At 43.6% G+C, this 26,244-nt stretch overlaps 1 protein-coding gene across 1 annotated transcript in view; it reads left to right on the top strand.

The window, feature by feature from the left end:
- LOC126273291 (translation initiation factor IF-2-like) overlaps nucleotides 1-13,078 on the top strand; it is a 98,010-nt gene extending 84,932 nt beyond the window's left edge. The window contains exon 3 of the mRNA XM_049976836.1: nucleotides 12,768-13,078. Within this exon, the coding sequence (XP_049832793.1) occupies nucleotides 12,768-13,078 (311 nt within the window). The remainder of the gene's footprint in view (nucleotides 1-12,767) is intronic.
- The last annotated feature ends 13,166 nt before the right edge of the window (nucleotides 13,079-26,244 follow it).

The raw sequence follows: 26,244 nt of genomic DNA, 5'->3' as shown, positions 1-26,244 counted from the left end.
TCGACGATCACCAGAGGTGTACGGCCAGTGTAGGAGATCGCTCCCCACACCATGATGCCGGGTGTTGGCCCTATGTTCCTCGGTCGTATGCAGTCCTGATTGTGGCGCTCACCTGCACGGCGCCAAACACGCATACGACCATCATTGGCACCAAGGCAGAAGCGACTCTCATCGCTGAAGACGACACGTCTCCATTCGTCCCTCCATTCACGCCTGTCGCGACACCACTGGAGGCGGGCTGCACGATGTTGGGGCGTGAGCGGAAGACGGCCTAACGGTGTGCGGGACCGTAGCCCAGCTTCATGGAGACGGTTGCGAATGGTCCTCGCCGATACCCCAGGAGCAACAGTGTCCCTAATTTGCTGGGAAGTGGCGGTGAGGTCCCCTACGGCACTGCGTAGGATTCTATGGTCTTGGCGTGCATCCGTGAGTCGCTGCGGTCCGGTCCCAGGTCGACGGGCACGTGCACCTTCCGCCGACCACTGGCGACAACATCGATGTACTGTGGAGACCTCACGCCCCACGTGTTGAGCAATTCGGCGGTACGTCCACCCGGCCTCCCGCATGCCCACTATACGCCCTCGCTCAAAGTCCGTCAACTGCACATACGGTTCACGTCCACGCTGTCGCGGCATGCTACGAGTGTTAAAGACTGCGATGGAGCTCCGTATGCCACAGCAAACTAGCTGACACTGACGGCGGCGGTGCACAAATGCTGTGCAGCTAGCGCCATTCGACGGCCAACACCGCGGTTCCTAGTGTGTCCGCTGTGGCGTGCGTGTGATCATTGCTTGTACAGCCCTCTCGCAGTGTCCGGAGCAAGTATGGTGGGTCTGACACACCGGTGTCAATGTGTTCTTTTTTCCATTTCCAGGAGTGTATAACATGTCTGTGAGGGGATGTTTTGCTTGCTGGTTTGTGCAGTTCTCGAACTACTGTCTCCATACTTATTCAATGATACCTTTTTCTCTAAGCTCTGAGATTATTGAAACGACCTCCTTCGAATGAGCTGTATTACATGCAGCAGCTAATGCCATGAGCAGCCGTGGTTGATATAGTAGTTCGTTGGGGTCACTCATAATATAAATACTGAGGAATTAGATTGTTCACTTGCTTTATGCTCAATGTCAATACCATCACCGCTGCTGTTGTTGTTGTTGTTTTCGCCTTCAAGTATTGGTTTTATAATGATTTTATATTTCCTGTTTCTCAGGCTTTCGTGATTTCGTGTGCACCAGTCAAGTGCAGTGTTTCACTGTTCGTTTCCCTATCATTAACTGAATAATTTATAGGTTTTTTGGCAGGTCTTAGGAAAATAAGATTCATTAAGCAGGGTGTTCTCTCAAACTCTCTATCACCAATCTGTATTGTGTCTTCAGTTACAGTTATAGGATGCGCAAAAAACATGTACTCTCTTCCCCTGCTAACGCCGAATGTTCTATCTGAGCGGGGTTGTGACGAATAATGAATTCATCAATGCCAACACCCTCGTTATCGTGTGTTTTTGTTTTTGCTGAGAGCTGTTGGAGAGATTCAGTAATCAGCTTAAAGGTCTCTCTTAGAGTTTGCTGTCGATCCATATGTCCTAACCTCAGCAATCATAATTTCTCACGAACTGCTTTATGCGCCTGAATCACTTTCTATTTCGTCGACAGTTCAGTGTATACTAATCAGACATCTCCTCAGCGTGAGGCTTTATACATCTGGTCATTTTCTTCCTCCTCTTACTATGATCCTGATCGCCCTTCCCAACAACAAGGAAGCCTACACCTATTTTCCCCTCAATAGCCTCGGCCTTTTCAGTTAAGTCGGTTATTTTCCACTGATTTGATTAAATAGCTCATTTAACGCATTCACCATTCTCAGAAGAGTTTGGTAATACGTTTCTAGTTCCCTGAGGGTACCTGTAACTTTACGCTCAATAGCCCGAATTTTCGCATCCATGTACAGGCGAATGTTCTGTCTGTGTAGACCCAGCCTCTCGTGTTGTCCATCGTGTAGCGTAGACTGATGTACCAACGTCTCTTACTGTGTTATATATGCAAGAAGTCTTGAAAGTTTCGCCTGTACCTACCGTCACTCCGTCTTCTTGTTATACCACTAACGAGAAACCCATACTGTGAATGATTCCAGCAATTTGCACATATCTTTACAAAATCATTGAACGACATGTCCATTCAGACATGTGTCTAGTAAATGTGTTTTAAATTGAGGTTGTCTTGTTCGAATGCTATAATGATGTTTGAGTTACCCCTAACCAACTGTCTGGAGATTCTGGAATACGTTTGACTTAGATAAAATAAATCAGCACCCATATGACGATCGAAACAGAAATATTTTCGAATTTGGTCTTGGTGTTCCACAGCAACATCGTCAAATATGAAGATGGTGTTTGGCTTTGCCTTTTCAGGTGGAGAGATATCACTGCTTTCACTGAATGTCTTGTATGTAAAACCATCTACACTGCGCAGTATCTCCTGCAATATTTGATACTTGGGTTGAGACAGTATTTTTGAGAATACATGTGTTTGAACTAGACCCCATCTACATGTGTTAGCAGAGTCATGAGGACATTAGTGATCTGAAATTGGATGGACCTACAATAATTGCTCACATATGATCCGGAAGGAGAAATCCGTTCTTCTTTATGCATTATCCTGCTGAAATTTGAACATGGGCAATGTTTCTGGGGGAGGTTTGGGGTTAGGTTAGTGGTAGCAGCCAAGTGTCCAGTCTTTCCTCGATTTTCTTAGGTTAATGGAGTTAACTGTGGTGTGATGCATTATCCTGTTGGAATTTGAATTTCCCACAATTTTTCTTGGGGAGGGGGGGGGCATAGCACTTTCCCGCCAAAATTCAAACCTCACGCCAGGGGGATGCGGCAGGAGGTGTGGCACTTGTGTCAGTAGTGACGTCACGGACGCCATCTTGGATGACCTACTTTGGGGCCATACCCCTGTAGCCTCACTAGTCCTCTCATGAACCATGGACCTTGCCATTGATGGAGAGGCTTGCGTTCCTCAGCGATACTGAAGGCTGTACCGTATGCTGGTGCAACCTCAATGGAAGGGTATCTTTTGAGAGGACAAACATCTGCTTCCTGAAGAGGAGCAGCAGCCTTTTCATTAGTTGCACGGCCAGCAGTCTGGATAAGTGACTGATCTGGCCTTGTGACCTCAACCAAAACATCCTTTCTGTGCTGGTACTGCGAATGGCTGAAAGCAACTGATAATTACAGCCGTAATTTTTCGCGAGGGCATGCAGCATTACTGTATGGTTAAATGATGATCGCTTCCTCTTGGGTAAAATAATCCGGAGGCAAAATAGTACCCCTTTCTGATCTCTAGGCGGGTACTGCTCAGGAGCACATCATTATCAGGAGGAACAAAACTGGCGTTCTATAGATAGGAGTGTAGGATGTCAATTCCTTAATTGGGCAAGTAGGATAGAAAATTTAAAAAGGGAAAGCGATATGTTAAAGTTAGATATAGTGGGAATTAGTGAATATCAGTGGCAGGACGAACTAGACTTCTCGTCAAGTGAATACAGAGCAATGCAGGAGTAGGTTTAATAATGAATAAAAAATAGGAACGCGGATAAGCTACTACAAACAGCATAGTGAACGCATTATTGTAGCCAATATAAACACGAAGCCCACACTTAGCAAAGTTCAAGTTTATGTACCAACTAGCTCCGAAGAAGATGAAGATATTGAAGAACTGTATGATGTGATAAAAGAAATTATTCAGATAGTTAAGGGAGGCGAAAATTTAATAGTCGTGGGGGACAGGAATTCGATAGTAGGAAAAGGATGAGAAGGAAAAGTAGTAGGTGAATGTGAACTAGGATAAGGAATGAAAGAGGAAGCCGCCTGGTAGAATTTAGCACAGAGCATAAGTAAATCATATCTAACGCTTTGTTTGATAATCATGAAAGAAGATTGTGTACTGGAAGAGGCCTGGAGACACTGGAGGTTTCAGACAGGTAGTATAATGATAAGACAGAGATTTAGGAGCAAAGTTTTAAACTGTAAGACATCCGCAGGGCAGATGTGGATTCTGACAACTTATTGGTTATGAAATGTAGATTAAATCTGAAGAAACTGCAAAAAGATAGGAATTTAAGGAGATGGGACATGGATAAACCGAAAGAACTATAGATTGCAGTTTCAGAGGGAGCATTATGGAACGGTTCACAAGAACAGGCCAAAGGAATACTGTAGGAGGAGAATGGGTATCTTTGAGAGATGAGATAGTGAAGGGTGCAGAGGATTAAGCAGGTAAAAAGACCAGTGCTAGAAAAAATCCTTGGGTAGCAGAAGGGATTCTGAATGTAACTGATAAAGGAGAAAATATAAAAATACAGTAACTAAATCAGGCGAAAAAAATACAAACGTCTTGAAAATGAGATAGACAGGCAGTGAAAAACGGCTAAGCAGGAATGGCTACAGGACAAATGTAAGAATGCAGAAGCATATATCACTAGCGGTAAGATAGATACTGCCTACAGGAAAATTAAAGAGATCTTTGGAGGAAAGAGAATAATATGTATGAATACCAAGAACTCAGACAGAAAAATGTCATAAACAAAGAAGCGAAAGCACAAGGGTGAAAGATGTGTGTAGAGGGTCTACGCAAGGGTGATGTGGTTGAAGGCAATTTTATGGGAATTGGAGACGACATAGACAAAGGTGATATGATACTGGGTGAAGAATTTAACAGAGCACTGATAGACCTAAGTCGAAACTTGGGCCCGGGAATAGACAGCATTCCATTAGAACTACTGATAGCCTTGGGGAGCCAGCCATGACAAAGTCTTTCATATGGAGAGCAAGATGTATGAGACAGGCGAAATACCCTCAGACTTTAAGAAGAATGTACTAATTCCAATCCCAAGGAAACCAGGTTTTGACAGGTGTGAAAATTACCGAAGTATGAATTTAATAAGTCACGGTTGCAAAATACTTACATGAATTCTTTACAGACGAATGGAAAAACTGGTCAAGTCGTCCTCTGGGAAGATCAGTCTCCCCTGGCCACCGCTGTCACCAAATCTCAGAATTATTGAGCGTTTGTGATCTGCTTTGCAGAGAAGTGACCACTATCCATCTCATCATTGTTACCTGAACTTGGCACTATTTTGCAGGAAGAATTGCATAAGATTCCCTAGATAACTTTACAAGACTTGTATTTTTCCATTCCAAGACGACTGAAACTGTTTTGAATGGCAACGCTTTTTGTGCAGCATATTAAGCTTGGTAATGCTTTGCATTTTGTGGAGTTTCAATAGATTCGTTCACCCTGCCTACATCTACAGCTCCATCTACATCTACGTAATTGCCTTGCAACTAAGTGACTGCACCGAGTTCATCTAACAATGTTTAAGCATTTGCTGTACCGTTCTAATCTGGTAAAGCGCGCGAGAAAAACGAACACTTAAATCTTTCCGTGGGAGCTCTGATTACTCTTACTTTTTTTTATGATGATCATTCGTCCCTATGTAGTTGGGCGCCAACAAACTATTTTCGCATTCAGAGGGGAAAGTTGGTGATTGAAATTTCATCAGAAGATCCTGTCGCAGCGAAACAGTCTTTGTTTTAATGACTGACACCCCAATTCGCGTATCACATCCGTTACATTCTCTCCCCTATTTCCCGATAATTCAAAACGAGCTCTTCTTCTTTGAACTTTTCCAATGTCTTCCGTCAATCTTATTTAATGTGGATCTCATACTACGCTGCAGTACTCCAGAAGAGGACGGACAACCATAGTGTAGGCAGTCTCTTTGGTAAAAGTCTGCCAATAAATTGTAGTCTTTGGCTCTTTTTCCCCACAGTATTATCTATATGATCATTCAAACTTAACTTATTCGTAATTGTAGTACCCAACTATTTAGTTGAAATCACAGCGTCCAGGTTTGCTTGAATTATCGTGTAACCGAAATGTAGCAAAATTCCTTTTAGTACTCATGTGGATGACAGCTCACTTTTAATTACTTAGAATCAATTTCCAATTTTAGAACCATGCAAATATCTTGTCTAAATAATTTAGCAATTGATTTTGATCATCTGACGATTTTACAAGGCGGTGATTGACGATATTATCTGCAAAGAATCTAAGAGGCTACTCAGATTACTCCTAAATCGTTTATGTAGATCAGGAACATCTTTCCTCATAACCAAGTATTAAGCTTCGAACGAATGTCTATAATTGGATATAGAGGAGTTATTTTGGGAGCAATAAAAGTCTCTGTCAATTTTTCATCCCACATAAGTGTTTTAATTCATTTATTTGTCAATTTTCACTCAGTGACCTATCTTTCAGAGATGCTGAAAGTTTCGTCAAGTAGTTTGTCGTATTATCCTGTGACTCTAGCTAGTCCTGAAAGTAGCCGAGCGATATGTTTAAGTCACTTGCATTCGGATGGACGGTCATTCAGATCGTCATTCGCTTACCCAGACTGAAGTTCTCTGCGATTTCCCCCCAAATCGCTTGAGGCAAATGCCCGGATGGTTTCTTTGAAAAAGATAGCCTAATTTTCTTACCCACTCTTTCCCTAGCCGAGTTTGGACACAGCCTCTAATGACCATTTCTCGACGGGACGTTAAACCCTCATTTTCCGTCTTTATTTCTGAAAGAGTTGTTCCTAATAAGTCTTAGCTGCCGTATTAAATAATCCCTAGTGGTTTATACTATGTCTAAGCGTAAGATTACTGTTTAAGACCTATTGCTGCACTTCGATCGTTACTTTTCCTGCTCTTACGCATTATGTATGTCAGAGCTTTAAAAGCGTGCATGAGTGGATCTCTTTTTAAGTGTAGAGATAATTTCTTACTTGTTAGCCCAATGCGTTGGATTTCGTGTATTTAGCGTTACACGTGGAATAATTATGGAACAAGTTTTTAAGTCGTATCACCTCAGTATGCTTGACCGAAATATTTGCATATATTGTCAACTGTTTCGAAATACAGGACCGCTTCTTAATCAGCGTCTTAACTCCCATAGAATCTTTAAGAAGTAAATTAAATTGTAACGTGATTCGTTTTTGTACCCCGTTGTGTACTAAAAAATAATACACTCTATATGCTCTGAAAGCCCAACGGTTTCGACCGGCCGCCGTGTCATCCTCAGACCACAGTGGTCACTGGATGAGGATATGGAGGGTCATGTGGTCAGCACAGTGCTCTCCCGGCCGTATGTCAGTTTCCGAGACCGGAGCCGCTACTTCTCAATCATGTAGCTCCTCAGTTTGCCTCACAAGGGCTGAGTGCACCCCGCTTGCCAACAGCGGTCGGCAGACCGGATGGTCACCCCTCCAAGTGCTAGCCCAGCCCGACAGCACTTAATTTAGGTGATTCGTCGGAACCGGTGTTACCACTGCAGCAAGGCCGTTGACTCACAGATGTGTACGCCACTCATGAAAGATACTGCATCGATGCCTCACACGTGTTCATATCTGGTCCCTTTCGTTCTGTGTATTCAGTTAATTGATGATCGTATTCTAAGAGAGATTGGTCTCTGACTGGATAAAAGAGGTAAATGATTCGCGTATCTTTGCCGCAGAATTGTTTTCAGAACAATCTTTCATTATTTTAACATACCGGAAGACTTCTCTTGGCTGATCGATTTTACTAAAATTTCCACTTTGCCTTCTCATTTTAATTTTTCTTCTTTTTTTAGAATTTACTTCTTTCCAGATATACTTTATCAGATCCGATGCCCCTGTCTTTCCAGCCTAGTTATTCCCCTGCTATTATCGTTGGATAGTTTTACTCGTTGTACAGTGGTTATTTTCCGCATATCCTCTCACAGAAAACAAAATATCGCTACGTGCCTCGGTTCCCAAAAACAGGAGTGTCACTGCAAAGGCCCACGCCTAGCTTAGCAGCAACTGGAGGAGAGGCCGCTGGCCATCAAAATTAATGTGTCCATCAATTAACAATTTTAAGAAGTCCGTGAAATTCCGTAAAAACACAAAACACCACGTTATATGGAAAAACATGTTATACACGCATATGTGATAAAAAATAACTCATTTTTATAAGACTTTATATAGCACTATAGACGAATTTCAAGCGTTAAGCTGTATTTTTGTCAGAAAATTAATTTTCTCGTATAGCTAATGTTTGACAAGTCTAGCGTATCACCATGACGTCTTAAAATACACGTTATACCTGCACATATGGTAAGAAATAACTGATTTTAAAAGAATTTCTAACCCAATATAGAGGAATTTTAAGTATTAAAACCTATTTTTGTCAGAAAGCTAATTTGTTTCTTACATCACAGAAATAAATTATGATTTGAAGTCTTTGTTTCTACTTTCTTATGATTAAATAAGGTTTTATCGTTTTTGTGCCAGTTCAGCTCGTATCCTGAAATCCAGTTTAACTATCACGCGTTCTCTAGGATTTCCGTTACCCAAATACTGAATCATTAGAAGTCTCTGGAGTTCGAGGTGTAAATGTTACGTTTATTGTCCTCGCTGCCAACTTAGAACAATCAGATAATCCCATCGAAGCACTGATGCATTATTGGTCGTTACAGTATCTGTTTTCATAGAATGTCTGTATTTTCAAATTACGATGACCTTCAGACATGCATGCAGCTGTGTTAAATTGTACGAAATGGGTTCCCATTTTGCGAATCCATATTGACGTGAGCTGTTTGCGATACTAGAATATTTGTTCGCTACCGGGATTCGAACTCGTATTTCCTGCTTATCAAGAGCAGTTTCCGTAACTACTTTGGCTGTCCGAACAAGCCTCTAGCACCGATCCAGACTTCGATATGTCACGGAGTCGACAAACCTTATTCTCACACATTTAGCATTTTTCGCACAGGGAGAGACAAATATCTTACAGCCATTTTAACACGTCGAGGTATGATTATTGATGGTTATGGTGTCTGTATCTTCACATTACGATGTAATTCAGACATTGTAATCATCAATAAGTACTGAATAGTATGAGTAGTATGCCCAATAATTGAAATCAGAAAATAGAAAATTGAAATATGAAAGTTGCAATGTAACAGCCTACATTCAAACTTTGTAAGTAGGCTTTTGCACGATGGACAGCCATCTCGGGTTTTTCAGCGTCTCGGTGACTCTCTCCCGTGGCTTAAGCAAATCAGTCACCATTCGAGCTTCACTTCTTTGTGTATATTCGATTTCCGGTGTTATTCCTGTTTCGTGTGTACTTGACCCACTATCTACAACGTGACGCACAAGTAATTTCTAAGTAGCCTTCTTTGTGGCCGCATAGATTTTTCGCAGTATCCCACCAATAAAGTGAAGTCAATCACCAACTATACCTATGACGAAAACTATGCGTTCAGTCCACTTTGAACCCCTACATAATGTTAAACCCTGCTATTTATTCGAGTTGATTCCAATATCATGACTCAGTGATTATAGGATACTACGTCTTTGCATTTAGTGAAGTGAAAAATTCTGAAATTCTGAACATAAAAATCAAGTGGACAATCTTTGCACCACCCTGAAATACTTTTACGATGTCGTCGTAGAAGAGACAAACCGTGGTTTTGGTTCCTTCTTTGCCTCCGTGCTATACACTGAGTTAACTGAGGTCATGGGATAGCGATGTGCACATATGAAGATGGAGTTAATATCGCGTATACTAGCCATAGAGGGGCAGTGCATTGGCGGAGCTGTCATTTGTACTCAAGTGATAAGGTGAACATGTTCCCGACGTGATTATGGACGCACGACGGGAATTAACAGACTTTGAACACGGAATGGCAGTTAGAGCTAGAAGCATGGGGCATTTTATTTCGGAAATCGCTAGGGGATTCAATATTCCAAGCACCACAGTGCCAAGAGTGTGCCGAGAGTACCAAGTTTCCGGCATTATCTCTCACCATGGACAACGCAGTGGCCGACGGCCTTCACTTAACGACAGAGAGCAGCAGTGTTTGTGTAGAGTTGTAAGTGCTAACAGATAAGCAACACTGTGTGTAATAACCGCCGACATCAGTTTGGACGTACGACGAACATATTAGTTAGGGTGGTGGGGCGAAATTTGGCGTTAATGGGCTGTAGCAGTAGACGACAGAAGCGAGTGCCTTTGTAAAAGCACAACATCGCCTGCAGTGCCGCTCCTGGTCAGACGAATTCCAGTTTCAGTTGGTAACATGGACATGGATCCACATTGTCAACAAGGTATTATGCAAGCTGGTGGTGGGTTCATAATGGTGTGGACTCTGTTTACACGGAATGGCCTGGAAGTGGTTATGTTCGGCTTCTTGGAGACCATTTGCACCCATTCATGGACTTAATTCTCCCAAATAATGACTGAATTGTCACAGAGCCACAATTGTTCGCGATTAGTTTGAAGAATAATCTGGACAATACGACCGAATGATTTGGGCACCCCAATCGTTCGACATGAATCCCGTCGAATATTTATGGAAGACAATCTAGAAGTCACTTCGTGCATAAAATCGTGCACCGGCAACGCTTTCGCAATTATGGGCAGCTACAGAGGCAGCAAGGCTCAGTGTTTCTGGAGGGGACTTCCAACGACATATCGAGTCCACGCCACGTCGAGTTGCTGATAGCTGCAGTACGACCGAAAAGTCGCCCTCACGAAAATACACTGCCGGGGGAAAAATATTGTGCACACTTTTAGACGTTTTCAATTCAATCAAAATACGAGGGTTGGAACTTTAATGGTGGCATGTACACTACTGGCCATTAAAACTGCTACACCACGAAGAAATGCAGATGATAAACGGGTATTCATTGGACAGATATATTATACTGGAACTGACATGTGATTACATTTTCACGCAATTTGGGTGCATAGATCCTGAGAAATCAGTACCCAGAACAATCACCTCTGGCCTTAATAACGGACTTGATACGCCTGCGCATTAGGTCAAAAAGAGCTTGGATGACGTGTAGAGGTACAGCTACCCGACTGGCGTATTTTGACGAGCCAGTTGCTCGGTCACCATTGACCAGACGTTTTCAGTTGGTGAGAGATCTGGAGAATGTGCTGGCCAGGGCAGCAGCCGAACATTTTCTGTATCCAGAAAGGCCCGTATAGGACCTGCAACATGCGGTCCTGCATTATGCTGCTTAAATGTAGAGTTTCGGCACGATGTTAGGAGGTATCTCATAACTTTTGTTATCCCAGCGTGGATGTAGAATACAGCATGGAGAATGTGAGACTGATCGCTGGTTCCACGTAAATCTACTGGAAGATACTGTAGTCAGTGACAGTAAGTCATGGTACACTACTGGCCTTCAAAATTGCTACACCACGAAGTTGACGTGCTACAGACGCGAAATTTAACTTACAGTGAGAAGATATTGTGATATGCAAATGATTAGCTTTTCAGAGCATTCACACAAGGTTGACGAGGAAAGTTTCCTACCAAACAGCAGTTGACCGGCGTTGCCTGGTGAAACGTTGTTGTGATGCCTCGTGTAAGCACCATCACGTTTCCGACTCTTGTAAAGGTAGGATTGTAGCCTATCGCGATTGCGGTTTATCGCATCGCGACATTGCTGCTCGCGTTGGTCGAGATCCAATGACTGTTAGCAGAATATGGAATCGGTGGATTGAGGAGGGTAATACGGAACGCCGTGCTGGATCAAACGGCCTCGTATCACTAGCAGTAGAGGTGACAGGAAGCTATCTTATCTGCATGGCTGTAACGGATCGTGCAGCCACGTCTCGATCCCTGAGTCAACAGATGAGGACGTTTGCAAGGCAACAACCATCTGCACGAACAATTAGACGATGCTTGCAGCAGCATGGACTATCAGCTGGGAGCCCATGGATTCGGTTACCCTCGACGCTGCATCACAGACAGGAGCACCTATGATGGTGTACTCAACGACAAACCTAGGTGCACGAATGGCATAACGTCATTTTTTCGGGTGAATCCAGGTTCTGTTTACAGCATCGCATCCTTGTTTGGCAACATCGCGGTGAACGCACATTGGAAGCGTGCATTCGTCATCGCCAGACTGTCGTATCACCTCGCGTGATGGTATGGGGTGCCATTGGTTACACGTCTCGCTCACCTCTTGTTAGCATTGACAGTGCTTCCCACAGTGGACGTTACATTTCAGACGTGTTACGACCCGTGGCTCTACCCTTCATTCAATCCCTGCGAAACCCTACATTTCAGCAGGATAATGCACGACCGCATGTTGCAGGTCCTGTACGGATCTTTCTGGATACAGAAAATGTTCGGCTGCTGCCCTGGCCAGCACATTCTCCAGATCTCTCATCAATTGAAAACGTCTGGTCAATGGTGGCTAAGCAACTGGCTCGTCACAATACGCCAGTCAGTACACTTGGTGAACTGTGGTATCGTGTTGAAGCTACATGAGCAGCTGTACCTGTACAAGCCATCCAAGCTCTGTTTGACTCAATGCCCAGGTGTGTCAAGGCCGTTATTACAGCCAGAGGTCGTTGTTCTGGGTACTGATTTCTCAGGATCTATGCAACCAAATTGCGTGAAAACGTAATCACATATCAGTTCTAATATAATATATTTGTCCAATGAATACCTGTTTATCACCTGCATTTCTTCTTGGTGTAGCAGTTTTAGTAGCCTGTAGTGTAATAATTACGCACGCTGAAAATATTGAGTATCCTACAGTGTCTCCTCGTTGTGAACGTACCAGCTGATCGTTTTTATTTTTATTTTTTTTAGTGAGCTGTCACTTGTTGGTAATGTCGAAAAAGCTGTAGTAAAACAGAAAGAATAGCGTAAATCTGTCGGTAGTTTACGGCAGTCCCCCTGAGGGACGGCCGTGCCTCGCGAAGGCTGTCAGAAACCACCCTCGCCAGACACCCCACGGACAAAAGAAGGGACGGCAGCGGCGCAGTAAATCTTTGAGGGAGACAAAGCCGGCGGGCGGGGGTGGCGAGGACGAGGAAGGTAATTCCGATATCGGCTGCGGTGGCGGCGGCGGCGGCGGCGGCGGCGGCGGCGGCGGCGGCGAAGTTGATTCAGTGGGCGGCGGAGCGGCCCCTCGCCGTCTGCAAAGTTTGGCAGACAGGCGGGACGGGAGAGGCGCAGGCGGGCGGGCTTAAAGCGGCATTAGGGCCGCGTCGCGGGCCGCTGCAGGTGTTCGCTTTCACAAGCGGCGGGGGCGGCGGGCGCGGAGGCGGCGAGGGCGGCGGCGGCGGCGTGGGTGGGGGCCGTCTGGGTCGCGTCTGCCGTTCACAATGCGCCAGACGGCGGCTGCAGCCACCCACCTTCCAGAGGGGGCTTTCCCACCGCGCGCTGTCACGACTCAGTTGCGTCACAGGGTCCGAGTAGTACGGTACGCGGGTTATTTATACCCGCACCAGAGGCATAAACTGACTGATAGCTGCAGGACGACCGAAAAGTCGCCCTCACGAAAATACACTGCCGGGGGAAAAAATTGTGCACTTTTTTAGACGTTTTCAATTCAATCAAAATACGAGGGTTGGAACTTTAATGGTGGCATGTACACTACTGGCCATTAACACTGCTACACCACGAAGAAATGCAGATGATAAACGGGTATTCATTGGACAGATATATTATACTACAACTGACATTTGATTACATTTTCACGCAATTTGGGTGCATAGATCCTGAGCAATCAGTACCCAGAACAATCACCTCTGGCCGTAATAACGGACTTGATACGCCTGCGCATTAGGTCAAACAGAGCTTGGATGACGTGTACATGTACAGCTACCCATGCAGCTTCAAGATGATACCAAAGTTCATCAAGAGTAGTGACTGGCGTATTGTGTACGAGCCAGTTGCTCGGTCACCATTGACCAGACGTTTTCAGTTGGTGAGAGATCTGGAGAAAGTGCTGGTCAGGGCAAGCAGTCGAACATTTTCTGTATCCAGAAAGGCCCGCACAGGATCTGCAACATGCGGTCCTGCATTATGCTGCTTAAATGTAGGGTTTCGCAGGGATCGTACGAAGGGTAGAGCCACGGGTCGTAACACATCTGAAATATAACGTTCACTGTTAAAAATGCCGTTAAAGTGAACAAGAGGTGACCCAGACGTGTAATCAATGGCACCGCGATGTCGCCAAACACGGATGCGACCATCATGATGCTGTAAACAGAACCTGGATTCATTCCAAAAAATGACGTTTTGCCATTCGTGCACCCAGGTTCGTCGTTGAGTACACCATAGCAGGCGCTCCTGTCTGTGATGCAGCGTCAAGGGTAACCGCAGCCATGGTCTCCGAGGTGATAATCCATACTGCTGCAAACGTCGTCGAACTGTTCGTGCACATGGTTGTTGTCTTGCACACGTCCCCAACTGTTGACTCAGGGATCGAGACGTGGCTGCACAATCCGTTACAGCCATGCGGATAAGATGCCTATCATCTCGACTGTTAGTGATATTAGGCCGTTGGGATCCAGCACGGTGTTCCGTACTACCCTCTTGAACCCACCGATTCCATATTCTGCTAACAGTCATTGGATCTCGACCAACGCGAGCAGCAATGTCGCGGTACGATAAACCGCAATCGCGATAGGCTACATTCCAACCTTTATCCTATTCGGAAACGTGATGGTACGCATTTCTCCTCCTTACATGACGCATGACAACAATGTTTCAGCACTCAACGCTGGTCAACTGCTGTTTGTGTTTGAGAAATCGGTTGGAAACTTTCCTCATGTCAGCACGTTGTAGGTGTCGCCACAGGTCTGAAAAGCCAATCATTTGCATATCACAGGATCTTCTGTATGTCGGTTAAATTTCGCTACTGTAGCGTGTCATCTTCGTGGTGTAGCAATTTTAATGGCCTGTACTGTATTTATTTACAGCTCGAAAACAATCGATACGTGTTTCAATGTTTTTCTGACCTACAAAGTAGTCACCAGCATTGTGTATAATCCGTTGCCAGAGATGTGGAAGACGTAGGATACTCCTAACAGCGCCAGTTATGTTGACAGTTCGAGCGGCTGGTCTATTGCCCGACGAATTTGTAGCGGTTCTGAAGCGAATGCCGTGAAGTGTTTCCTTCAGTTTAGAAATCGAGTTGAACTTACGAGGGCTTAAGTCAGGGGAGTGCAGTAGCTAGTATAGCACTTAGCAGCGTCATCAGTTATACAAAAAAATAACAGCCTGGACTGTACGTGCTTAAGCATTGTCCTGCAAAATGATGGTCAAGTCCTGCAGAAAGTGTCATCACTTCTGTCTGTATGTTGTTCATTTTTGGAACGCAGCCTACGGCCAGCTTCACCGCATTCGCTTCTGAACTGCTACAAATTCGTCCGGCAATAGACCGCGCTGCTAAAACTGTCAGCACAACTGGCACTGCTAAGAGTATCCTACGACTTCCACATCGCTGGCAACGAGTTATAACAATACTGGTGACTATCTTGAAGGGCAGTAAAACTTTGACACACGTATCTATTTTTTACGATCTATAAATAAATACTTGCCACTATTAAAGTTCCAACCCTCGTAAATTGTTGCAGCTGTGCCTATGCCTTGATGACATTTACAGGTCAATAGGACTAGTAGGGGTCAGTGAAGTGCAGTGGAAGGAAGACAAGGATTTCTGGTCAGATGAGTATCGGGTAATATCAACAGCAGCAGAAAATGGTATAACAGGTGTAGTATTCGTTATGAATAGGAGGGTAGGGTAGAGGGTGTGTTACTGTCAACAGTTCAGTGACCGGGTTGTTCTAATCAGAATCGACAGCAGACCAACACTGACAACGATAGTTCAGGCTTACATGCCGACGTCGCAAGCTGAAGATGGACAGATAGAGAAAGTGTATGAGGATATTGAAATGCTAATGCAGTATGTAAAGGGGGACGAAAATCTAATAGTCATGGGAGACTGGAATGCAGTTGTAGGCGAAGGAGTAGAAGAAAAGGTTACAGGAGAATATGGGCTTGGGACAAGGAATGAAAGAGGAGAAAGACTAATTGAGTTCTGTAACAAGTTTCAGCTAGTAATAGCGAATACCCTCTTCAAGAAATCGAGCAGTGATTATGTGTCTTTAACAACTATGACAATGCATTCATTCGATTAGCCACTGAAAGATAGCACCAGAGACATGTCAGTACCGAAGGCACCGGCGATATAGCACCCAAACAGGGGCATAAATGAAGAGAGGGTGCAAAACTGTCCGGAAACTAATGCAACGTAGTAAGGTGGCTTAGAATGGATGCGTAGGCTTTCCCGGCGTAATAAGTGTTGAAAGTCTCTTCGGGTTTGCTACCGGATCCTAAAATCAACTTGACTCGATATTTCGGCGATCCAACTGTTCGCCATCTTCAGGAAAATGCTGCTCTTTCTTCCTCCGAAGTTTATCTAACTTCTATACAAGTTTCACCATCTCCTCCCTGTAGAGGTACTTGATGTAATTACGTAGGCTTTCCAGGCGTAATAAGTCTTGAAATTCTCTTCGGGTTTGCTGCCGGATCCTGAAGATGGCGAAGAGTTGGATCGGCGAAATATCGAGTCAAGTTGATTTTAGGATCCGGCAGCAAATCCGAAGAGACTTTCAAGGTGGCTTAAATATTCGTTGCGCTGCTTTGAAGATGTGCAAACCAAGTTTCAGTTCTCTTTTCATCGTCGTCCTTGCACCTCTCCTTTGATTGTGATTATTGGTAGCTGCAAGCTAGAGTACGTAAATGTAAAAATAGGGAAGTGTGGTAGAAAATCAATAAAATTGTTTGTTTCGCCAACAGCTTTGTTTATTTCTCAATATTGTCTCGTTTGAGGAATATACGAGGTGCGACAATAAAGTAATGAGACTGATTTTCTTTGCAAGATGTGGCAACCCTGCAGGCTTGTGTAGGCACAACATCTTTGACCTTGGTCTATAAGCTGCTTCTAGCCCAAGTGTCACATCGATGAAAATGCTCAGTCGTGAGTTGTGCTGTAATAAGTTAACACGTCTTTGTGTCTCTCGTCACGGAAATGGGAGCGCATAATATTGCGCAACGGTATGCCGTTTCTTTTTGCGTAAAATTGGACGAAAACGCGACGACAACTTACAGTAAGCTTCGGAAGGGTTTTGGAGAGGAGGTTATGTCAAGAATTCAAGTTTCTCGTTGGCATAAAGTGTTTAGTGAAAGCAGAACGGATGTTGAAGAGAAACTCCGCAGTGGAAGACCATCAATCTCACGGACGGATGTCAACTTGGCCAGGGTGCATGAACTCGTACGATCTGATCGAAGATTATTCGTGAAAATGATTGCAGAAGAACTGCACATCAATCGAGAAACGGTTTGTCTAGTAATAACTGAAGATCTTGGTATGAAAGGCTTTGTGGAAAAATGGCCCCCAAAATCTCACACCACAACAGCTAGAAACAAGGAAAAATGTGGCAGCCGATCTGTTAGAGCAAACGGATATGAATCCAGAATTGAATTGTATTATCACTGGTTGCGAAAGTTGGTTTTTTCAGTACGATCCAGAGAAAAAACGCCAAAGTTCGCACTGGTGGTCAAAGGGATCACCCAGACCAAGAAAAGCTCGCATGTCAAAGTCAAAAGTGAAATGCATGCTTGTGTGCTTCTTTGATTCAAAGGGAATTGTTCATAAAGAGTGGGTTCCTCCTGGACAAACAATTAAGCAATATTACTACAAAGAAATTTTAGAAAGTCTTCGTAAAAGAGTTGTTCTTGTCCGTGCAAACATTGCTGATAATTGGATTCTGCATCACGATAATGCGCCATCCCATACTGCTCTGTCAGTACAGCAATTTTCAATACTAGCATATTCACCTTATTCACCAAATATCGCTCCGTGAGACTTTTTTCTATTTCCAAGAGTCAAAACGGCGGGCAAGGGACACCATTTTCAAACAACACAAGATGTCCATAAAGTTGTGAAGAGGGTCTCGTAAGATGTTACAGAAGATGAGTTCCAGAAATGTTACCATCAATGGCAGAAACGCTGGAAAAAGGGTGTGTAATTAGAAGGGAACTACTTAGAAGGAGTCAACACTAAACTTGACTAAAACGGTAAGTAAAATTTTTTTCATGTCAATCTCATTACTTAATTGTCGCACCTCGTACTGTTGGTCCAGAGATCCTCTTTTTTTTTATCCCAACGCAAAAATACTCGTTGACTGCTGCTTTAATGTCCTCATTCGATGATTTTTTTTCCAGCAAGCCATAGTTTCAAGTAAGGGAACCGTAAGAAGTCACTTGCGGCTGAGTGTGGTGAATAGGGTGGATTAGCAACCAATTGAAAGCCCAGTTCATGCACTTTTGCCATTGTTATCACTGGTGTGTGGGATAGTGCATTATGTTGTTGAAAGAGCAATTTTTTGCGTGCCAATCTTTTTTTCAGCCTACTTTAGTTTAAAATGATCCAACAATGAAGAATAATAGTAACCAGTCTTGGTTCTGTCTTTCTCCAAGTAAACTATGAGGATTACTCCTTGGGATGTGCAAAACATAGTGGTCATCACCTTACGAACTGACAAAATGGTCTTTGCATTCTGTGGTGCTCATTCATCAGCCTTTTTGCATGTTTTGGCTACAGTTTTGACTCTGTTGTATAATAATGGATCTAGGTGCTCTTTCACCAAGACAGGATGACGATGGCGAAAATGCATGAATTAGAGTCTTAACTGGTTCATCATTGATTCTGTTCACCATATTTAGCCGCAAGTGACTTCTTTCTGTTCCGCAAGTAGCCGCAAGCAATCTTAAAAGATTGCGATTAAGCATCGGAAGACGTGTTGAAATGGTGTGACAGATATGCTTTTGGTCGACTGTAAGTAATCTCGACAGTCACGTCGCATACAGCTTCTTCATAGACAATTCTCCACGCAGGATATTATGCACTTACGCAGTTGAGATGACTACTGTCTCGGTAATCTCACGACTTTTTATTCGGCAGTGTTGCATTATCATATCATGGATTTTGTCAGTGGTTTTATTTTGTTGTGAACGCAACTGGATGGCCGAAACGCATTTTATCTTCGGTGTTTGTCCGACCACGTTTAAGGTCATTAATTCAAATAAATGGTCTTCGGTGATGGTGTTGAGTCTGCGTGAGCTTCATCATATTCTGTTTTGATTCGTGTGGCATTCCAACTGTTCAAATGAAAACTCTGTTTTCCCCATTATTAATCGCTGTCGACCCTTGCAACAGTCAAGCTTACGAGCCATGAAGGAGAAACAAAAATTTTCGTTTCTTCCATTGACGTTTACTGGACTTATCAAACCACCGTCATATATAATGCTGCTATAACCATTGGAGAGTATACTGTTCAGACTAGCTTTTATTTCTGCTAATAAATACGTAGGAACTGCATGACACAATTTTGCTTGCATACATGCAGTAGTGCGTAGTAATGCTCCTACCTGCACTCTAACGATAACAGTTTAGCGCTTCTTTCATTCTTACATCTGCTAGTTTCACAAGCTATTTCTATTTTTATAACGGAGCCGTTCTTCTGTTTTGAAAATGGACGAAGTATAATGATGATTTACGGAGAATTCCTGGGCCCAGAACATTCGTATGACGCTGAAGATGACTTAGATTTTGACTATTCGGATGAAGATCTCCTAACCGCCGTCTGCTTCACGTCTGCTGTGCACCGAGCTACCTTAATTTAAGTATTATCTGTATTTTTCTTACTTGTCACTTCTTCTTCTGCGTGTTTTTGCTTTTAGGAAGCTTTAATAGTCGAGTGCTATTAAGTGTTCCATAGATCTCGTGTTTGTTTTGAATACAGTCAGAGAGAGTCCCTTTAGTCAGCCATAGTGCGAGTAGTGTCAGTGTCGCCCTAACCGCCGTCTGCTTCACGTCTGCTGTGCACCGAGCTACCTTAATTTAAGTATTATCTGTATTTTTCTTACTTGTCACTTCTTCTTCTGCGTGTTTTTGCTTTTAGGAAGCTTTAATAGTCGAGTGCTATTAAGTGTTCCATAGATCTCGTGTTTGTTTTGAATACAGTCAGAGAGTCCCTTTAGTCAGCCATAGTGCTAGTAGTGCTAGTGTTTGTTTTCAATACCGTCCAGAGACAGGTAGTGCTATTTTCCTTGTTTCTACAAGAAGTGGTTAGCAATCACAGTTTAGTCAATAATCAACCGCCTTTAGTGAATTAGCAGTCTAGTTAAAAGTTGATTAACACTCTATAGTAAATTGATTTCTTAGGATGGATAGGATGTGTGCTGCTGTGTACGGACGCAGGAGGAGCTGGCCACTCTTCGCGAACAGCTGAGCGTGTTGATGGCCGCGGTCAGCCGTCTTCAGGCTGCTGCCTCGGAGTGTAGCGGCAGTGGGGAGTCTGGTGCGTCGCATGGGGCACCCCAGGTGTTAGATGCTTCACCCACTGTCCCTGCTGTCGAGACATCTTCGCGGGTACCGGGCGCGGTTGGGCCACCCTCTCCCCAAGGGGAGTGGCGGGTTCAGCGGCGTTCGCGGCGCACGAGGCGGAGGGTCAATGTGGAGGCTGGCCGTGTGGCATCGCCCGCTCTGCCTGTGAGTGGACATGTGGCTGCTCCTTCAGCAAGGTCCGAGCAGGCACACGGGGGGGAGGGGTTTATTAGTTATTGGGAGCTCTAACGTTAGGCGGGTGATGGAGCCCCTTAGGGAAATAGCGGAAAGGTCGGGGAAGAAGGCCAGTGTTCACTCTGTGTGCTTGCCGGGGGGTCTCATCCGAGATGTGGAGGAGGCCCTACCGGCGGCGATAGAGAGCACTGGGTGCACCCGACTGCAAATTGTTGCTCATGTCGGCACCAATGACTCTTGCCGTCTGGGTTCAGAGGTCATCCTCAGTTCGTACAGGCGGTTGGCGGAGTTGGTGAAGGCGGAAAGCCTCGCTCGCGGGGTGGAATCAGAGCTAACTATTTGTAGTATCGTTCCCAGAACCGATCGCGGTCCTCTGGTTTGGAGCCGAGTGGAAGGCTTAAACCAGAGGCTCAGACGATTCTGCGGAGAGCTGGGGTGCAAATTTCTCGACCTCCGCTATCGGCTGGAGAAATGTAAGGTCCCCCTGAATAGGTCAGGCGTGCACTACACGCCGGAAGCGGCTACGAGGGTAGCGGAGTACGTGTGGAGTACACATGGGGTTCTTTTAGGTTAGAGAATTCCCTCCCTAGGCCCGACAAGACGCCTCCTGAGACGCGGCAAGGAAGGGGTAGGCAAAATGCAACAAGGAATAACAATATTAATGTGCTAATAGTAAACTGCAGGAGCGTCTATAGAAAGGTCCCAGAACTGCTCTCATTAATAAACGGTCACAACGCCCATATAGTACTAGGAACAGAAAGTTGGCTGAAACCAGACGTAAACAGTAATGAAATCCTAAACTCTGATTGGAATGTATACCGCAGAGATAGGCTGGACAGTGAAGGGGGAGGCGTGTGTATAGCGATAAGAAGTGCAATAGTATCGAAGGAAATTGACGGAGATTCGAATTGTGAAATGATTTGGGTGAAGGTCACGGTTAAAGCAGGCTCAGACATGGTAATTGGATGTCTCTATAGGCTCCCGGGCTCAGCAGCTGTTGTGGCTCAGCACCTGAAGAATAATTTGGAAAATATTTCGAGTAGATTTCCCCACCATGTTATAGTTCTGGGTGGAGATTTTAATTTGCCGGATATAGACTGGGAGACTCAAACGTTCATAACGGGTGGCAGGGACAAAGAATCCAGTGAAATATTTTTAAGTGCTTTATCTGAAAACTACCTTGAGCAGTTAAACAGAAAACCGACTCGTGGCGATAATATATTAGACCTTCTGGTGACAAACAGACCCGAACTATTTGAATCAGTTAATGCAGAACAGGGAATCAGCGATCATAAAGCGGTTACTGCATCGATGATTTCAGCCGTAAATAGAAATATTAAAAAAGGTAGGAAGATTTTTCTGTTTAGAAAAAGAGACAAAAAGCAGATTACAGAGTACCTGACGGCTCAACACAAAAGTTTTGTCTCAAGTGCAGATAATGTTGAGGATCAGTGGACAAAGTTCAAAACCATGGTATAATATGCGTTAGATGAGTATGTGCCAAGCAAGATCGTAAGAGATGGGAAAGAGCCACCGTGGTACAACAACCGAGTTAGAAAACTGCTGCGGAAGCAAAGGGAACTTCACAGCAAACATAAACATAGCCAAAGCCTTGCAGACAAACAAAAATTACGCGAAGCGAAATGTAGTGTGAGGAGGGCTATGCGAGAGGCTTTCAATGAATTCGAAAGTAAAGTTCTATGTACTGACTTGGCAGAAAATCCTAAGAAATTTTGGTCCCATGTCAAAGCGGTAGGTGGATCAAAACAAAATGTCCAGACACTCTGTGACCAAAATGGTATTGAAACAGAGGATGACAGACTAAAGGCCGAAATACTAAATGTCTTCTTCCAAAGCTGTTTCACAGAGGAAGACTGCACTGTGCTTCCTTCTCTAGATTGTCGCACAGTTGACAAAATGGTAGATATCGAAGTAGACGACAGAGGGGTAGAGAAACAATTAAAATCGCTCAAAAGGGGAAAGGCCGCTGGTCCTGATGGGATACCATTTCGATTTTACACAGAGTACGCGAAGGAACTTGCCCCCCTTCTTGCAGCGGTGTACCGTAGGTCTCTAGAAGAGCGAAGCGTTCCAAAGGATTGGAAAAGGGCACAGGTCATCCCCGTTTTCAAGAAGGGACGTCGAACAGATGTGCAGAACTATAGACCTATATCTCTAACGTCGATCAGTTGTAGAATTTTGGAACACGTATTATGTTCGAGTATAATGTCTTTTCTGCAGACTAGAAATCTACTCTGTAGGAATCAGCATGGGTTTCGAAAAAGACGATCGTGTGAAACCCAGCTTGCGCTATTCGTCCACGAGACTCAGAGGGCCTTAGACACGGGTTCACAGGTAGATGCCGTGTTTCTTGACTTCCGCAAGGCGTTTGGCACAGTTCCCCACAGTCGTTTAATGAACAAAGTAAGAGCATACGGACTATCAGATCAATTGTGTGATTGGATTGACGAGTTCCTAGATAACAGAACGCAGCATGTCATTCTCAATGGAGAGAAGTCTTCCGAAGTAAGAGTGATTTCAGGTGTGCCGCAGAGGAGTGTCATAGGACCGTTGCTATTCACAATATACATAAATGACCTGGTGGATGACATCGGAAGTTCACTGAGGCTTTTTGCAGATGATGCTGTGGTGTATCGAGAGGTTGCAACAATGGAAAATTGTACTGAAATGCAGGAGGATCTGCAGCGAATTGACGCATGGTGCACGGAATGGCAATTGAATCTCAATGTAGCGAAGTGTAATGTGATGCGAATACATAGAAAGATAGGTCCCTTATCAATTGGCTACAAAATAGCAGGTCAGCAACTGGAAGCAGTTAATTCCATAAATTATCTGGGAGTACGCATTAGGAGTGATTTAAAATGGAATGATCATATAAAGTTGATCGTCGGTAAAGCAGATGCCAGACTGAGATTCATTGGAAGAATTCTAAGGAAATGCAATCCGACAACAAAGGAAGTAGGTTACAGTACGCTTGTTCGCCCAATGCTTGAATACTGCTCAGCAGTGTGGGATCCGCACCAGGTAGGGTTGATAGAAGAGATAGAGAAGATCCAACGGAGAGCAGCGCGCTTCGTTACAGGATCATTTAGTAATCGCGAAAGCGTTACGGAGATGATAGATAAACTCCAGTGGAAGACTCTGCAGGAGAGACGCTCAGTAGCTCGGTACGGGCTTTTGTTAAAGTTTCGAGAACATACCTTCACCGAAGAGTCAAGCAGTATATTGCTCCCTCCTACGTATATCTCGGGAAGAGACCATGAGGATAAAATCAGAGAGATTAGAGCCCACACAGAAGCATACCGACAATCCTTCTTTCCACGTACAATACGAGACTGGAATAGAAGGGAGAACCGATAGAGGTACTCAGGGTACCCTCCGCCACACACCGTCAGGTGGCTTGCGGAGTACGGATGTAGATGTAGATGTACAATACAATACAATACAAATATTGTTACAGAGCCTTAGACTACCATTGGACCTACACACACTTCAAACAATTTTTTGGAATATGATAATAACGAATCTGTTGCTGAGATGCTGTTGCTACATGCTTGTAAAAAACACTAGATGATATAGAAAAATCAAATCATCTGGGGAAAAAATGCTTCATGTCATTATGAACCAGTTGGGGCCACACACAGTTCAAACAATTTTTTGGAATACGATAATAAGGAACCTGTTCCTGATATGCAACTATGTGCTTGTGAAAATCACAAGAAGATACAGAAAAATCGAATCATCTGGAAAAAAATTGCTTCATGTGATTATGAAGCAGATTTTGTTCAATCTGGAAACGTTGTGATTCAGCTCTTACGGGAAATTATAAGGGAGCAGAACTACTGGATTTTTTTGAAAGGTATTAAACTTTTATACGTCTAGTTCTATATCTATTCAAGATAGGAATTAAGTGTGTAGGAACGATCCAAAGAAATAGAGTAATAAACTGTAAATTTCAAAATGAAAAGGGGTTGAAGAAAGAAGCGTATGGCTGTTCTGAGGAATGCATTACTACTGATGGCGAAATGGACATTTATTCCATTTCGTATAAATACAGTGTTTTCTGTCTAATTTTGTAAGTAGGCTGTTTAGGTTTTTTTATTGGTAACGCCGCCGTCACGTAGCGCTCTGTATGAAAATCACTGGCTGTGCCGTGTGCAGTCTGTGACTGGTTTGCATTGTTGTCTGCCATTCTAGTGTTGGGCAGCGGCAGCTGGATGCTAACAGCGTGTAGCGTTGCGCAGTTGGAGGCGAGCCGCCAGCAGTGGTGGATGTGAGGAGAGAAATAGCGGAGTTTTGTAATTCGTAAGACTGGATGTCAGGAACTACCATATATATTTTGACTATTCAGGTAAATACACTGTTTGTTCTCTACTAAAATCTTTCATTTGCTAACTATGCCTGTCAGTAGTTAGTGCCTTCTGTAGTTTGAATCTTTTATTTAGCTGGCAGTTGTGGTGCTCGCTGTATTGCAGTAGCTTGAGTAACGAAGATTTTGTGAGGTAAGTGATTCGTGAAACGTATAGGTTAATGTTAGTCAGGGCCATTCTTTCGTAGGGATTTTTGGAAGTCAGACTGCGTTGCGCTAAAAATATTGTGTGTCAGTTTAAGCACAGTCGTGTATAAGTTGTTCAAAGGGGACGTTTCAATTTTTGTGGGTGTGTTAACAAAATCTAAAGTGAGAAAGTATGACACAAAGAAGAGAGAACACTCATAGGCACTCTGAGATGTGCGTACAGGTACTGGAGTGGTTTTGCCTTACTTTAACTCCTTTTTATAGCGAGGTTTCGCTCTTAGTTGGTTAGGAGAAAATTTTCGTTACTTTTGGAGTACAACCTCATACGTGCGCTAATGATTGATATTTACAAGCGTAGTACTTTGTCTATAGATCGTTTAACTACCACTTGGGGTGGTCAGACAAAGGGACCATAGTTAGTTGAATATTTTATCAACTTGTTTCATCCTCAATGCTTTAGATAAATGAAAGGGGTTTACTTATGCTTAACACAGTTTTGGAATTTTAAGCTTCATGACTTTTAACGGGCTCAGTGATTGGGTCATTGTTTCAGCCACGTTACTATGTGATGTAGTAATAGTACTGATATCATCTGCCTTTTTAGTCTTTCATAAGTTTTCGTACCTTCTATGTTTGTCTGGTACGTGGGTGTTTTTTAGTTTAGATGCCGTTTTTGTTGCCATACGTCGGGTTTTCTACTTTGCGTGCTCGTCAGTTTTCCACCATATGTTTACTAGACCATGTTGATGTGCCTGTTCGTATTCATCGTTCTATTGTGGTAAATTTTTTCGTGAAATGAAGAACTATTCTTGTATTTAAAGTTTGTCTGTTTATCTGTTCCGATTTAATGGCTTTTTACGATTTTCCGACCACCCATATGCTCCTCAGGCTATGCTAGGGCATATTATGGCTTTCTGTAATAGATTGTTCTTTAGCTGATCGATAAGGATTATATATATATATATATATATATATATATATATATATATATATATATATATATATATATATATATATATATGAACGCGTTGTCATGGTGCTGATAGGGCGATGTACTGTACTAGACGCAGAACTGACTTTATATACATATAAAGTCAATTCTTTATATTTTTTTTTGTTTTTCCCAGTTTAACGAATTTTAGCGATATTCGAACCTATTCATTGTGATGAGATGATTTTCTGCCTAGTCTGCAGTGGTTTCTCTCTCGCGAAATCTATTTTTG

Source organism: Schistocerca gregaria, chromosome 5, assembly GCF_023897955.1.
Source record: "Schistocerca gregaria isolate iqSchGreg1 chromosome 5, iqSchGreg1.2, whole genome shotgun sequence".
In the NCBI taxonomy this organism is placed as follows: Eukaryota; Metazoa; Arthropoda; class Insecta; order Orthoptera; family Acrididae; genus Schistocerca; species Schistocerca gregaria.
The sequence above is the reverse complement of the archived record's forward strand: the minus strand, read 5'-3'. Positions and strand labels throughout refer to the sequence as shown.